This window comes from Astatotilapia calliptera, chromosome 4 (assembly GCF_900246225.1).
Source record: "Astatotilapia calliptera chromosome 4, fAstCal1.2, whole genome shotgun sequence".
NCBI classification, from domain to species: Eukaryota; Metazoa; Chordata; class Actinopteri; order Cichliformes; family Cichlidae; genus Astatotilapia; species Astatotilapia calliptera.
The window spans coordinates 26,740,502-26,755,334 of NC_039305.1; the positions used below are offsets into that span (position 1 = coordinate 26,740,502).

A 14,833-nucleotide genomic window follows, 5' to 3' on the forward strand; every position below is an offset into this window, starting at 1 on the left:
TCCTTGTGGTAATCGTAACACGTGGATCATTATGTCCATATTGTCCTCTATATCTCACTATATTGTCACATACCTGACACAGACGTTGTTAAAGTTAGTTGATGTGTGAGCCGCCACAGCTTATGTTACACACTGTAGCTCATGTTGTGAGGTAGACTTGCTGGATTCAAACCTCGACCTGTTGTTCCAAAGATGCCACTACACCATCCAGCTATGTGTGACATGGTTACTTATTGTGTCATTTCGTGTAATTTCAGAAACCGCTTATGTCATATTAATGGCAGGCATCCTAGAAAAGCGATCACTCCCATCGGGATGCGAAATGGGTCCAGACTATACCAGCAAAACAAAACTCCTATTAAAAAGATAGCAAATATAGTTATTTCTGTTTAGAAGTTAATGAGGTTGTACTGTATGTATTTATTGACATGTTAATCTGCAAACTTACTGAACTTTAGATATGTAGTGAAAAAAAGTGTGATTTTGCATCTGAAATGTAGCTGAGTAGAGGCTACATTTAAAATACAATGGAAACAACTTTAAAGAACTACAAACTATAAAAGGGTTTGATGACACAGCGAGTTCACTCACCTTGGTCTAACAAACCCAACAGACGGCTGAGGGAGACATACAGGGTGAGTGCAGACTGTGTACACCCACACTGTCTTTGTGGATGGATTATGGCTGAGCTCAGAGTGCAGGAGTAGAACTGGATTTTATTTGTGATACAGATTTCTGTATGAACAGACAACTGGTGATATTTGGACCTGGGATTTTTATGGAAAACAATATTTTCCACTAAGCAGTGCAATCATATGTGTAATATGTGCCATCTACAGTGTACACACAGTCTTCAGGTACTGGGTTGGACTCCCTTTTGTTTTCAGAAACACTTCAATACTTCACAGCACAGATTTGTCTGTTGCACTTCCGTGATGTTCCACCTCATCCCAAAGATGCTCCATTGGATTGAGATTTGGTGGCCGTGGAGACTTGTTGTGTTCAAGAAACCAGTTTATGGCGATTTTAGCTTCATGACACTGTGGTCATAAGAGATAGGCATGGTCAAAAACAATACTAAGTTAGGCTGCAGTGTTTAAACAATGCTTAAATGAAGAAAGCAGCTGGTGAGTGTACATTGAGTTAACCCCTCATTGGCTACCGTACACATGTAACCCCGAGCAAAGGTCCTCTTCTCTTCTGTATGAAAATAATCCGACTCAGTGTTTTTGAGTAGCTGCTTCTCATTTACATCTTTTTAAAAATTGTTTGTTTTTCAAATGACGTGAATTTTAAAACAAGACTATAACCAATTGATTTAAAGCAGTTTTATTTACTATTGAAAGCATAAAAGTTTTGACATTTTATACTTTAAAATGATCTGGAACACTGGCACAACAAAGAAAGCTTCTCCAGTACTAAAGAAGAGGATGACGATCACTCGCACACTGAATATCAAAATACTGAGAATGTAAACAGCAATTTTGTATAGATTCATATGAAATTCAATAGCAAAGGTACACAAAAATATCTGTGTAAAGTGGCTTGAGGCGGAGTAGACTGTACTTTGACAATAAAGGTGCACATATAAGTCTAATCACACATGCACTAGTTAAGCTTGCTTGTATGTTGGTCTTTTCAGAAAAAACAAACTCTTAATGATATGATAGAAAGCAGCATACGACAGCAGAGGCCACATAACACATGCATAGTCCAGCTGTAGTACAAATATTTTTGGAAAACTATATTCTGTATGCACTTTGAAATATAATCTGCTTTTTACAATATTCATTTAGGATACTTCAGAATCATATAAACGGGCACTTTGCTTACAGTAGCACTAGATAAAGGAAAAGCCTATTAGCTATAACACAAATTAAATGATGTCACTGCAAGAGATTCACAGGCTGTGTAAGTGGAAGAATGGGTCAGTGTGCCACACGTGCTGTCAACAGGTGGCAGTGTTTCTTCACTTCGATCATCCCAGACAGACATCACCTACCTTGTGCAGACACAAAGAGAAACACAGGTGCTTTTTTTTCTCTTCACTCAACACATTTAAATATCAGACAGGCTGCTATGTTCTCATTACCTGACTGATACAAGTAAACACCTCTTTTAAAAAATATGATAACAAAGGGAAATATATAGAAACTCTTCACAGACTATATTAATATACTTAATAAAAGAAATATAGAGGTTGGTACTTGGCCTGCCCTCCACCCTCCAATCCCCACAGCCTCAGAGTGGGTGCATTGTCTCATCTCCGCATCTCCTCTTCTTCTCCCCCCACCATGATGTCATCTGTAACCTCGGAGACTCCCTGAACACTGGGTGACCCAGGAAATGAGGTTATAACTTCGGAATGTGTGAGGGGGGACAACTCTTCCCCCCGCCAACCAGCCCTGCACCCTTGTACGCCTTCCCTCACCCCTCACAGCAGAACAAGGAGCGCCCTTCTTCTCCTTAACGCCTCCCTCTTCCTCCGTGACTGACAGCTCTATTAAGTCCATGAAAACCTGCTTGTCGAGTATAGTCACAGTAACACTGAACAGAGACTGGTGTTTGTAGGGGGACACAATACACCGATTTAGGTATTTCACTATGGGGATTTGGGGAGATGTAAAAGCCCAGAAAAAATATTCATCTATCAACAGTACTGGCTATGTAACACAACACTACTTACCTGTATAAATACTTTGGCAAAGACCATAACAGCGAATAAACAACGGTAGAAAACCAGTGCAATTTGTCATAGCTCAGTCTCTCGTTTGAGAGAGCGACCAGTGTTTGGTCTAGATACAAAAGAGACAACAACGTGGAGCGCTGCACCCACACGACACAAGAGACAACAGGGTTGCTAAAGTAGATCCAGCGCATTTCAGAGTAAGACAGCTGAGGACAGATGTTAAGTGCTTCTGGTAAGGAGAACATGCTCTAATGTGAGGCGACAGTATGACAGTATGCATGTCTGGGTTACAGTAATCAATTACATGGGGTCATCTACAGCGAATATGTTCTACTACAAGTAATGACATCTGTTGAAGACCAGGTTGGTATGGTCTTATGGTTAAATCAAGTATCCGGCTTAACCGTAAAATTCTCGTATGGCTTCATTAACGATGGCACATTAAATTAAGCAGATCAGATCTGTGAGAGGAGTTCAGTCGTATGATGCACGCTGCTCATGAATAACAGCGTGAGATTTTGGCACAGCATTAGACGAGTAGATCAATATCACCCTTTTGGCTCTGGTGTGTGGCTGTATGTAGAAAATGCTTCCTGCAGCTCTCCTATTTGTGTTCCAAGCCCCTCCCATCGGTGAACCTCATCACATGAACTCAGAGCCTCCAGAAATCCACACCAAATCCTGGTGTCAGCAGTTCATCACACAGGAGGGGACCGTTTAACCCCATCAAATAAAGGTCAGTTGTCGTCTTTGTGCTTTGCTTCCATACAGATTTATTTGTGAGCTTATTTGGATACATTTCCCTCCATCTTTGCCAGTAGATTTCAATTTCTTAGAATAACTGTGGCTCGACTGAGCTGAACAGCAGTGAGAGTCGTATCAATCTTCTCACCTAACCCTGTGCCAAAAATTAAAAACAGATATTCATAAATATGTGAAACTGTTCCTCGCACCGATTTATTGATGTGCTTCTCCGCCTCCCTTGTTCAGTGATGGGTCTCCACCTCGACCACAGTCCAGTCACTGATTGGGGAGCTGCCCTGGCTGTCTGGGGAGTAGCTGCTGACAGATGTGACTGTAGCGGTAGGAGGGCTGAACTGGGGAAACAAACTGGGCCACATGCTGCTCTCCAGGGGGCTTAGGGTGCCCCCGGTCCCCACAGGGAGGAGGAGGAGCGGAGGGCAGTCTGTATCACCAGACAGCACCATGGTCTGGTTGATGAGCTGCTGGACCATGTCCACCTTCTTATTCCATTCCAGTTCTTGTGGGGGCACCGGGCGCAGGTGCTGCTGCCGGTGGGGGGACCGCCCCCTCCTTCTCACCTCCCCTCTGGCTTCGTCCTCCTCGTCGCTGGTTTCCATGGCTTCGTAGATGGTGCAGAGCCCCGAGGAAGGGGAGAGCATCACTCCGGTCGGGCTCCTCCTGAGCTGCTGTTGCTGCTGGATCTGTTTCTGCTGCATGCGGTACTGCTGCTCCAGCTCCAGCTGCCACTGCAGGACCTGCCTGCGGTGGCGGTGCTCCTGCTGTTGCTGCTGCAGCTGCAGCTGGAGGAGCTCCCTGCGCTGCTTCTCCAGCTGCTTCTGTTGCTCCAGCCTCAGACGCTCTTCCTCCAGCCACTGCCTCTTCTGCCTCTCCTGCACCTGGCGCTGCTGCATCTCCCTCAGCTTTTCTTGGTGTTGCTCCAGCCTCTTCAGCTGTTCTCCGCCAGCGTGACCATCAGCAGCAGCAACGGTCAAAGATGGAGGGGGAGCAATTTTGGCAAAATGGGCAGCAAGAGTCGGATCAATGGGCCTCCTGTTGCCCGGGACCATTGCCAAGTAGTGACCATTCGCTATGGGAGCTGCAGCAGTGTGGTTCTGGTTCTGGTTGTCTTCCTGTGAGTGTTTTTGCCATCTGTGAGCTTCATCCACTTCATATCTCTTCCAATCTCCTGTGGGACAGTCAAGATCACTTGGTGCATCCGTTATAGATGCATGCATCAAACAGAACGGGTGGTACAACAAGGGGCCAGGAAGGAGGAGAGATCTGACACAAATGCAAAAAGGTGTAACAAAAAAAAAAGGAACAAAAAACAAGGGAAGGGGCTTCCAAAATAAAAGCGATAGAGGATGCTGAATACCGCAGCTACAAACCGGTACAATGAAACACATCACACAACACTCAGTGCAACATGTTTCCTCTAATGTCACACCTTTGTTTCATATAGGACCACTCGGTTGAGTAGTCTGCACCAAAATCCCAGTCTCACATTTGAGGTGTCATTCTCAGGAACATGATGTCTGTCATGCAGGACAGTGGTCATATATGTGATTCACAGTAGAGTACAGACAACGGGCACATGGGATAGAACTGATAAAAAATATAATCACAGGAAGTTGATCATATCAAGATAATGTGTGGTTTTAATCATGTGGAAAAGTAACTTCAGTGTACGGTAGAAGAAACGGTATAATCACTGAAGTATAATCACCAAGTCAGGGAAGCACAAACCTGAATCAAGTCGTTCATGGTCTCATGAATGTAAATTTAGTGTTTAGGAAATGACAAAAGCTGGTATTTTAGAGACATCTAAGCTACAGCTGTGTCAGTGTGTGTGCTGTGGGGTATGTTCCGGTCAGGGTTTCAAGGAAGAGCACGAGGCCAGACCAGAGAGGAGATGGTACTATTTATATCTGCATATGTAGCGAACGAGGATGCAGATTCACCTCATGCCCTTCTGCGCATCTGATTGGCTAAACTCAAACAGGACCTGCATTTTAAGCAGCACGAGTCATCCAACTGTTTTATACCTGCAAGCTTCTTTGCAGCCCACCTCCATTCCACCTCCCCAGTTTATATCACGGCTGACTTAATGTCATGTTCATCATAAGTGGTTTTTCTGGAGGTGGGGGGCTTCTTGGCATGTATGTAAATAAAGAGCAGAGACGCCCCCCCCCCCGTTGTGCTTTACTGCAGGAGGGAGAATAATCAGAAATGATGCTAAATGTGTTCTGTACAGTTTTTGAGCACTGGTAGCCCGATGAATTCATGCCTGGGCCCCTTTATCTTTGTGAAACAATGGGTACAATCTGCTACTACAGCTGTGACAACTGATGGTGGCAATGTGACAAGAAGTGTAGCAATGTGCTTGTGCAAAGACGAGGAGGAAGAGGAACTTTAAGCGATCTTCTTAAATGCTTGTTTGTAGTGTAGGAGTCCCATTAAGCTGACCTTCTTCTGATTGGCTGCTGCTTTTCGGTGGGGCTTCTGTGCCAAGTCAGAGCTGTAAGCCTGACGTGAACATATTAAGGTCATATTAAGGAAAAGTATATTTTGAGGTTATTATACAGCTCTAGGAGTAGAAAACTATCTGAAACAGAGTATTTAGAATGCTTCTACTGACCATACTTAATACTGTGGCCATGTTTAATGTGAACATCCACCAGTGTGTGACAGTGTGTATGTGACGGAAAATCATAATAGATCCATTTAAATGTTTTTGAGGTGTGACAAATGCGTCTCTCACAGAACAGCTTTGTTTGTTTACAAGAACCTTAAGTGAGAGAGAGTGTCAGAGAGAGAGTGCGCTGAACATTGTGTTGGCGGATCTGAAAAGTTGACAAAGGTGTAAGCGTGCTGAAGATCTTGGATCGCCTTTTTACTTTGACCAAAATTCCATCTAGACACAACACCATTGAACAATGGCCACATCACTTCCTGTTTAACAGCAGTTCCCATGGCGAAGAATAAGAGACGCCACTTGGGAAATACTGTTGCATAAACACACACACACACACACACACACACACACAAACACAAGGAGACGAGTTCAGACATGCTCGGATCCATAGGGAAAAAAGGAAACAGGAACAAAAATGCCTTGCAATGATGTTTTAATGGAATTTTGAAAGATAACCTAATGTGAACCATTCATTTCTGAACATCATGTCTAGTGTAGAATTGTTGCAAATTTCCAGGTAGTACAGAGTCTTTGTTAATTAAACATGCAATATACTGTTGAAATAGTAAACCAAACGCCCACTATGAAAAGGTTTCAGAGAGTGTAAAGCTGTGATGTGGAGCTTATGTAGCGTCTCATCACGAATAAAAAGGCTAGCCGTTAGTCTCTTCTTGGAACACAAATGATCTGCTAACTGAGGCTCGAAGCTTGAAGCCACTTAACCAAACGCCTGAAACACATACCGTACGTGACTGCACGTTATATACCTTAACAACCTATGCAAAGAGCAGTAGAACCTCTTGAAGCACACATTAAAAGCGTCACCAACTGCAATCTATTGACCGCCCCCCCCGCACACACACCTACTTCAACTAATCCGTAACGGCAAAATGAAACCTGCTGTGTTAATATCTAGCCTTTATTTTGATAGCTAAAAGTCTTGAAAGCAGAAGACAAACAAATAAAAGAAAAAAGCGACTATCGCTATGGTGCTGTTGAACATGGAGTGTGTGTACACAGGGAAGGGGAGGACCAGGTTTTAACAGAAACCAAAACAAAACAAAAAAACCCAAAAAAATAAGCAAATACAAAACAACAACAAAAATCATTGACATTTGATTGGTAAAAACAGTAGGATAAATACACAATGAGTCCATATTATTCCGTCTGTGTGTTGTCTTTTTTTTTTCCTTTTCCTTTTTTCGGTTTAAAAGCTCAGTCACATTGGACCAATCAGTCAATACCCCATCAGGGGCTACAGAATAAGCAGGGTTACTTAAAAAGAACATCCTACTAGAAAAATGGAGTTAAGCCATACACTCATAACCGTGACCATAACAGTATGAAAGAGGGAGGCTTCATTTAAAAATTGCTACAGTCATTTTTTTTCCTTCTCCTTTGTTCATTTTTTTTTAAAATCTTTTTTCCTACAATCTTGCTCTCCTTTTTTTTTCTTCTTCTAACCATCTAACCCAATTGGAGAGAAAACAAAAGAAGAAAACAGGTAAAAGGGGGAGGGTTGCAGGGAAAAGGTGCATTCCGGGGGGTAACAGGAGGGACTTATACGTTACCTGCCAGAAAACTATCAGTCTTATCAGATATGGTAGAGTAGTAGGATGCCTGGTTGTCGCCGGTGCCTCCAGATTCCTCGGCCTCGACTGGATCGATGTCCTTCAGCTGGTCTGCTGCAATCTTCCCTCCCAGCATGTAGTGGTGGTCATCTAGACTGGGATGGTTGTCCTCCGGGTGACCCAAAGGCATCAGATCCACAGATCTGCCCAGCAGGTCCTCTGCAAGGGCAGAGGTGGCAGCTGGTGGCAGCGTCAGCTCCTTGATGAGGGAGGGGTCTTTGGCCTCCTCTGGCAGCTGCTCCTCATTTTCCAAGGAGAAGATTCCAGGGCTCTTCCCGCAGCTCTCAGCCATGGAGTGGGCGTTGGAGTTGGATGTAGTGCAGTCGAAGCCGTAAGACGCTACAGAATTGGCTGACTGAGGGGTGGCCCCGCCCCCATCCTCCTCACCCTCCCCAGCTGGTGTGTCCCCAGCCTCTTCGTCCTCCTCGAGAGCGGGCAGGCTACACGTCTGAGGAGGACTCTCAAACCCGGCACTTTCATCTACCATCATGGGTGCTTCAGGGTCATTTATTTGCATCTCCCCTTCTGTATCGCTGGCCTCGTCTCCCGAGGTGGAAGGGGAAGAAGGGGCGGATGCAGGAGCAGTTGGGGGTCCGGTGCCCAGGACCTCGTCGGCGGGGAGCGTCTCGGCTTCCTCCTCTTCTCCGTCGCCTTTTTCTAAGTGAATACCGAGATCCTGCTCCATGTCAGGCTGAACCGAAGCAGGCACTGGGGTCTGCTGCTTGTCAGAGCGGGACTCGACTCCAGAGCTGCTGTCATAGTCACGGAGTTCCTCTGGTGTGCTTGTCTCGCTGCTGCTCTGGGCTGCCAGAGCCGTGCCGCTTAGAGTGCTGGACTGGGACATGCCTACAGGTGGGGCAGCAAGTAGGGTGGGAGCCTCTGCAAGAACTGAGCCCTTCGTCTCCTCATATGATGACTGATGAAGGTTGGTTTCTTGCTCCATCTCAGGAGCAAAGGATGGGGCGCTGACGTCCAAACATGCCTGGGCAGGAGACTGGGTGGGCGCTTCAGACTCAGCAGCACCGTGGTCGGACACAGGGCTGGGGGAGGAGACGGAGAGCAGTGAGGCTGGCTGAGCCCAGGTATCACAGAAGGGGTTGGTCTGGCCCCAGGAGGATGCAGGGATGGAGGGCGGAGGACCCGATTGATTGAGGTTATCTAAATGTGCCTCCTCATTAAAGTCATCCTCATTCTCACAGCTCTCCATCACTCCTTCACTGCGCATTTCCACGTCTTCATCCTCTTCCTCATCTTGCCCTTGCTCCTGGAAAACTTTATGGTGTTCGTCTACCCTCTCAGAGCTCAAATCCATATCGTCCACCCGCTCATCCTCATCATCCTCGTCCTCTTCTTCATTGGCTAGGGTTTCCACATTGGGAGAACCCATGAGGTTACCATCTCCCTCAGAACCACGGAGGCTAGTGTCAACCAGGGCATCTGAACTCTGGGTGCCCTCTAGAATTGCGGTATGCTGGGTGCTACTAAGGTCTGAGACCCCCTGCTGTCGGCTGCTGGTGCAGCTGCTCACATCCTCGGAGTCCATCCCAGACAGCAAGTCGTCACCGTGCCACCCTGTTGAACCTCCAAAGGCAGAGGAGCGCACTTGGAAGTCGTCAGAGGGCTGAGACGTGCTCATGTCAGTGATCAAAGATGAAGGCTGATAGCCCAGTCTCCTTTGTTCTTCATCATCATCATCCTCTTCCTCATCATCATCCTCGTTGATTTCCTCATCAGCCTTTTCCACGGCCTCCTCCTTTTCATGAGGAGAGATCAGGCCTCTGGGGCTGAAATCATCCAGAGGGGAGGCACCCAATAAGTGAGGTTGCACTGTGTTATTAAAGGCCTCGGGAGCTGCGGGGGTATGCATAAACAAGTTTTCCTTCTCTTCTTCTTCCTGCTCTTCGTCCTCTTCCTCCTCTTGTGTCTCCTGAGCCTCAAACTGCTGGCACTGTTCCTCTTCTCTCTGGAAGTTCATCATACTGCTTGGGCTTTGGTTTATGTTCCAGGGATCAGAGTGGACATGGGTGCCCAGGAGAGAGTAGGCATTCTGTTGGTCTCTGACAGGAGAAGCAGGGCCTTGTGGTGAACAAGGAGGAGACATGACTGTAGTACCCAGGGAGTCGTTGGCAGGCTCCTCAAATTTGAAAGGATCTATCTGTGCAGGGAGCTGAACACCACACACTGCTTCATGGACCGGTTCTGCCTCCTCCTCTGCTGGTGGGTCAGACAGGAGATCTACAGATGCCTCGGGGGATGGTTCTTCTTCTTGATGTGAAATTAGTTCTTGTACAGGTTCTGGTGTTGGTTCTCTTACGGGCTCTGGTGAAGGTTCCCTGACAGGCTCTGGAGTAAGTTCTCTTACAGGTTCTGGTGTAGGTTCCCTTGCAGGTTCTGGTGTGGGTTCCCTAACAGGTTCTGGTGTGGGTTCTCTTGCAGGTTCTGGTGTAGGTTCCCTGACAGGCTCTGGTGTGGGTTCTCTTACAGATACTGGAGTGGGTTCCCTAACAGGCTCTGGTGTGGGTTCTCTTGCAGGTTCTAGTGTAGGTTCCCTGACAGGCTCTGGTGTGGGTTCTCTTACAGATACTGGAGTGGATTCCCTGACAGGCTCTGGTGTGGGTTCTCTTGCAGGTTCTGGTGTAGGTTCCCTGGCGGGTTCTGGTATGGATTCCCGTGCGGGTTCTAGTTTTGGTTCACAAACTGATTCAGCCACTGGTGCACAGACTAGTTCTGGTTCTGGTGTGAGCGCTGCTGATTTTTCTTCAGGAGTTGTAATGGATGGCTCCACAGCTAGTTCTGCAGGAGGCTCTGGTTGTTCTGGCACAGCAATAACAGCTGCTGTGGCAGCAATTGCTGCTGCAGCAGCTACAGCTGCGGCAACTTCCTTTTCAGGTTCAGCGGCTGTGGCAGCTTTAGGGGCGCGTTTAACAGGAGTTGGTGTGCTGCTTCCCACAGTTTTCTTGGGGCTGGAGGTCTTGGTTTTGGAGCCAGGAGTCTTAGCTGGTGTAGGCTTGCTCTCTTGTGTTTTGGGGCGGTTAGGTGTTTTGGTGTCTGCTGGCTTGTTAGTAGCAGGCTTTTTGGCAGTGACCTCTGATTTTGAAGCGGACTTGGAAGTCTCGGATTTTGCCGACTTCGTTGTAGAAGAAGGGCGAGTAAGGGGGGAGTCTGCAGGCTTTTTGGCTGCTGGCGTGGAGGGTTTGGTGACATCTAGAAAAAACGCACAAAAGCACACAAGGGGTGGTTTAACAATGTGATATTGTAGAAAATTAAAACACATCATTGATGATTAAACCCACAGTGTAATGTTTAACACATTTGCATAATGTACAGTCAAGACCCAGAAGAAAAAACCTTAGAAGGGTTGTGTCAGGAAGAATATCCCTTATAAAAATCTGCTAAATCAAACAGGTGGATCCATCTGCTATGGCAACCCCTTGTAAACAGGAAGCAGACAAACAACGTTTTATTGATCCCTTCAAAGTCACCACTGAGTTTTCTGTAGTTAACACTGTAATCAGGCCAAATATATGGAATATAAAATTGAAATTAATTAATTTATTCATTTATTGTGAGATCTCAGACCCATAAAACACATATCAGTCTTACACATAATTATAACATACTAGAGCGGGCAGACATAAACACATTTTATGTTTTAATGTTTTATTTTTACATCCATCTGAGGAAATGATGTGATCACTTTACTTTGGACAACACTTCACTCCTGTTTTTAAAGTTCAGCCACTGCTCACCAGCCTGTTTTGTCACAGGAGGGCAGACTGTACAGGTTGCTGTGACGAGTATCAGTGTCTCTGATCCTGTTTCAAAGCCAGAATTCAATGTCTTGTTTTGCTCTAGAGTTCTGCTGGAGGGCCACTCTAACCAGACTGGTGCTGCTTGGAGTCTGTCCACAGGATGAGGAATATTTTGCAGTGGCCGCTCCATTCCTGATAATTACAGTCTGTACGGTACAATTTACTTATTTATTTAAGACTAAGAAGTGTGACGCCTTTCATGTGCATGCATATGTGTGTAGTTAAAATGTACTCCTACAGTACTTCTCTATCTCCACTCCATGATATGTTAACAGATGATCTCCTACCACTCTTACACCGATGACATCCAGCTGTACCTTCGATTTAAAACCTGGTGATCAGACTTGTGGATGCCTAAAGTGGCAGTGACAATGTCATGCATTTGACCCAAAACATGAATGAAGTCTTAATATTCAGCTCTGCTACTGCTCCAAAACCTCTTTGTCTTTGGTTTAAAAGGCACAGCTGCCAGTGGTGGGCTGACAGCTGATGCTAACAGTAGTTGTATTGTTCATTTTCTCTTTGTGGTTATTTATTTTCCCTTTTGTCCCAGTAACACAGACAAAGACCTTTAACACACCGTCCCTGAATAAACACTCATTCAGAAGTCCATTTTCCCAGCGCACAGCAGGGAAACACAGGTGTTACTAATGACGTTAATTAACGCTCATCTGTATTTAGTGCAGAGCTTTTATCAAAACGATTATTCACCCCTGTGTTTACCTACTAGTGCATGGAAAACGTTTGTCAGAAACATCATCTCGACTCTTGTTTTGTTACAGGTAGTCCTATTTCCTCTGCAGCTGGTGCAAAATGCGACGAGCAGGCTTCTGTACAGACTAGCACCCCATCACAACTTTTCCAGATCTGCTTTTTCATTCATTTATTTATTTATTTTTAATCAAGGGGTGTCAGTTGTTAGCCCAAAACTATGGAAGTACCCATCATCCAGAGCTTTATTCATCACTGGCATCTTAAAAACATCTCTTTTTCTTTTGTGTTACTAGTCATAATACTTGCTATTAATTGGTATCAAATGCTATTGTGTTTCTTTTCTCATTTCTTTTTCCTTACCTTTTTTCACAAGGGTTGTGGTTTTGGATGTTTGAGATGGAGGTTTGCCACCAGAGGGGGTAGTGGAGGTTGGTTTGGGGGTAGCCGGCTTGGCGGCGGCAGAGGGAGTTTTAGGAGTGGCAGGTTTGGTTGTAGCAGGGGAGCTCTTGGCGTTGCTGCTAGTAGGTGGCCGAGATGAGCCCGTGGCAGGACGAGGGGATGAAGTTGTGCCGGTTGTAGGCCTGAAGAGACATAACAGAGAAGAAGGGTTAGCAAATACTAAGCTGCACTACACAATATGTCCAAATCACGAATGAGACCGACAGTGAAATGAATTTAACAGACAGTGAATCCCCTGGTTACAGAACTCAGGGAATGGAGATTAACTGAAAGTGACTCAAGCATTTGAGTTTTTAAAGTCACCCACATCTTGGGGCAAACATCAAGTCTCACCCTGACTGTGTGCTGATCAACCCTGTGCTCCGAGTGCTTCAGAACGGCTCTGACAGCGAGCAAGAGCTTGACATGTCAGCAGCAGACACTTCTACTGCTAAAGGGTACTTAAGAAAGAGCACACACAAGCAACAATGCTTGCATAGCTCACAACACTAACATTAAACATACATAATATTAATAATGAAAGCAATATATAATGGCTGATTTGCAATCTTTCTAGACAACAAAGGCTAGCCATCTATTTTAAAAATGAAGTGCAGAGTAGTGCAAACATCTTCTGTAATAATAAATTAAAGCATGTGCAAATAGCCAACGCACTGACCTGATTAGCTGTTGCAGCAACGCTAAATTCAATGAGTCAACGGGTTCACATAAGGTAGACACCTATTGAGACTTACCTCTTAAGGACAGGAGGGTAGACATGAATGATTCAGAGGTGCCTGAGTACTGATTTAAAAGCCTTTACATTAGTTCCCTGTCAGTTTTTGTAAGGATTTTCAAAAGGCACACTAGTAATGCACCATCAGGGCAGCCCCTGAGGTGCTTTGGCACAAATTCATTTCATTTGTTTTTTTTTTTTTTTTCTATAGATGCAGGACAAAAACTTTGGAGCAGTCAGAAAACACGTGACACCAACCTAAAAGTGCCAATTAACCCTCTCCAGGCAGACGTTGCAGATTTGCAACAGTTAAGAACTAACAACCTGATTACCCCACATACATATTTTATGAGTTTCTTTTACTCAGAAGTACCACTGGACTAGTATGAAAGCAAACTTTGACTCCAAGTCCATGACAAACTCCTCCAGGGACAATCAAGTTGTTGAAGGTGAGTCAGAGCGGCCCCAGAGAGGCACACTGACCCCAGTTGATCCCTCCTTGCCCACTTCCCTCCTCACATGGGGGTGATTCTTTGGGGCAGCGTGCGTCAGCTCTGCCTGCTCTGGCTCTCCTGGCCTAGATGCTGGCTCCTATGTCACGTCTGAGCGAAGTAACCTACATCTAGTAGTCCTGACAGGGCTGTGGTGTGCAGTCTCTCGGGCCCACGCTACACTAACTGCCTGTTTCTAAATAAAGAATTGAGTTAATACTGGCAGAAAGAGAACAGGCAGCGGGAGGGAGGTGGAGGGAGAGTGAAGATGCCTGGGACCATGTTAATCTTTAATACTGAAAGGAGAACAAATATAACTCTTCCAAATCCAGCAGCACCAGCACCACCCCTCCCCTCAGCTGGAAGCACGGGCTATGTTAAAGGCACGCTCACTTCATAAAGGCGAGGAAGTAGCGTGTGCTATTCACAGCCTGGCAAATGTACGGGAATACAGTGTGGCAACATGAAATGAGAGTGAAAACCTGATAAGGGTGTGGTGAACTCAGAGGTTTAAAGAAGCTTTTGCAGTTGATTCACATCATGCAAGCTCTGGGGCAGTGAAGGTGTGTTACTAATAGTGAGGCTGCTGGATCATGTCAGGATCGTGCTGATCATTCTGAGCTGTGATTCATTGTTTTAGCATGTCTGACGCCGACTGTTTTCTGCTAAATCTGGGAGTTAATGTTGCTCACGTTCTAGTGCGTTTGCTGTGAATTTTGCTATGGAGGCAGCGTAAAAGCCACATCTCAACTGTAAAATCCCGCCTTAGTGAGTAAGATACTAAGATTTTAAGCTCTCAAATTTAGAATCTGTTCTTCAGGACAAAAAAAAGATGATGTCTGAATTAGAGAGTGAAAGATGGGAATTACAGGGAAAAGAGAAT

The 14,833-nt window shown here is 45.5% G+C and overlaps 1 protein-coding gene across 2 annotated transcripts in view; it reads right to left on the reverse strand.

Annotated features, from left to right (window-relative positions):
* Positions 1–1,313: 1,313 nt before the first annotated feature.
* The window catches only part of prr36b (proline rich 36b), a 39,256-nt gene continuing 25,736 nt past the window's right edge, over positions 1,314–14,833 (reverse strand). For both annotated transcript variants that reach the window (XM_026165761.1, XM_026165762.1), the window contains exons 4-6: positions 12,646–12,866; positions 7,700–10,963; positions 1,314–4,619 (exon numbers count right to left, since the gene is read on the reverse strand). In XM_026165761.1, coding sequence (XP_026021546.1) covers positions 3,676–4,619; positions 7,700–10,963; positions 12,646–12,866 — 4,429 coding nt within the window. In that variant the 3' untranslated portion in view covers positions 1,314–3,675. The remainder of the gene's footprint in view (positions 4,620–7,699; positions 10,964–12,645; positions 12,867–14,833) is intronic.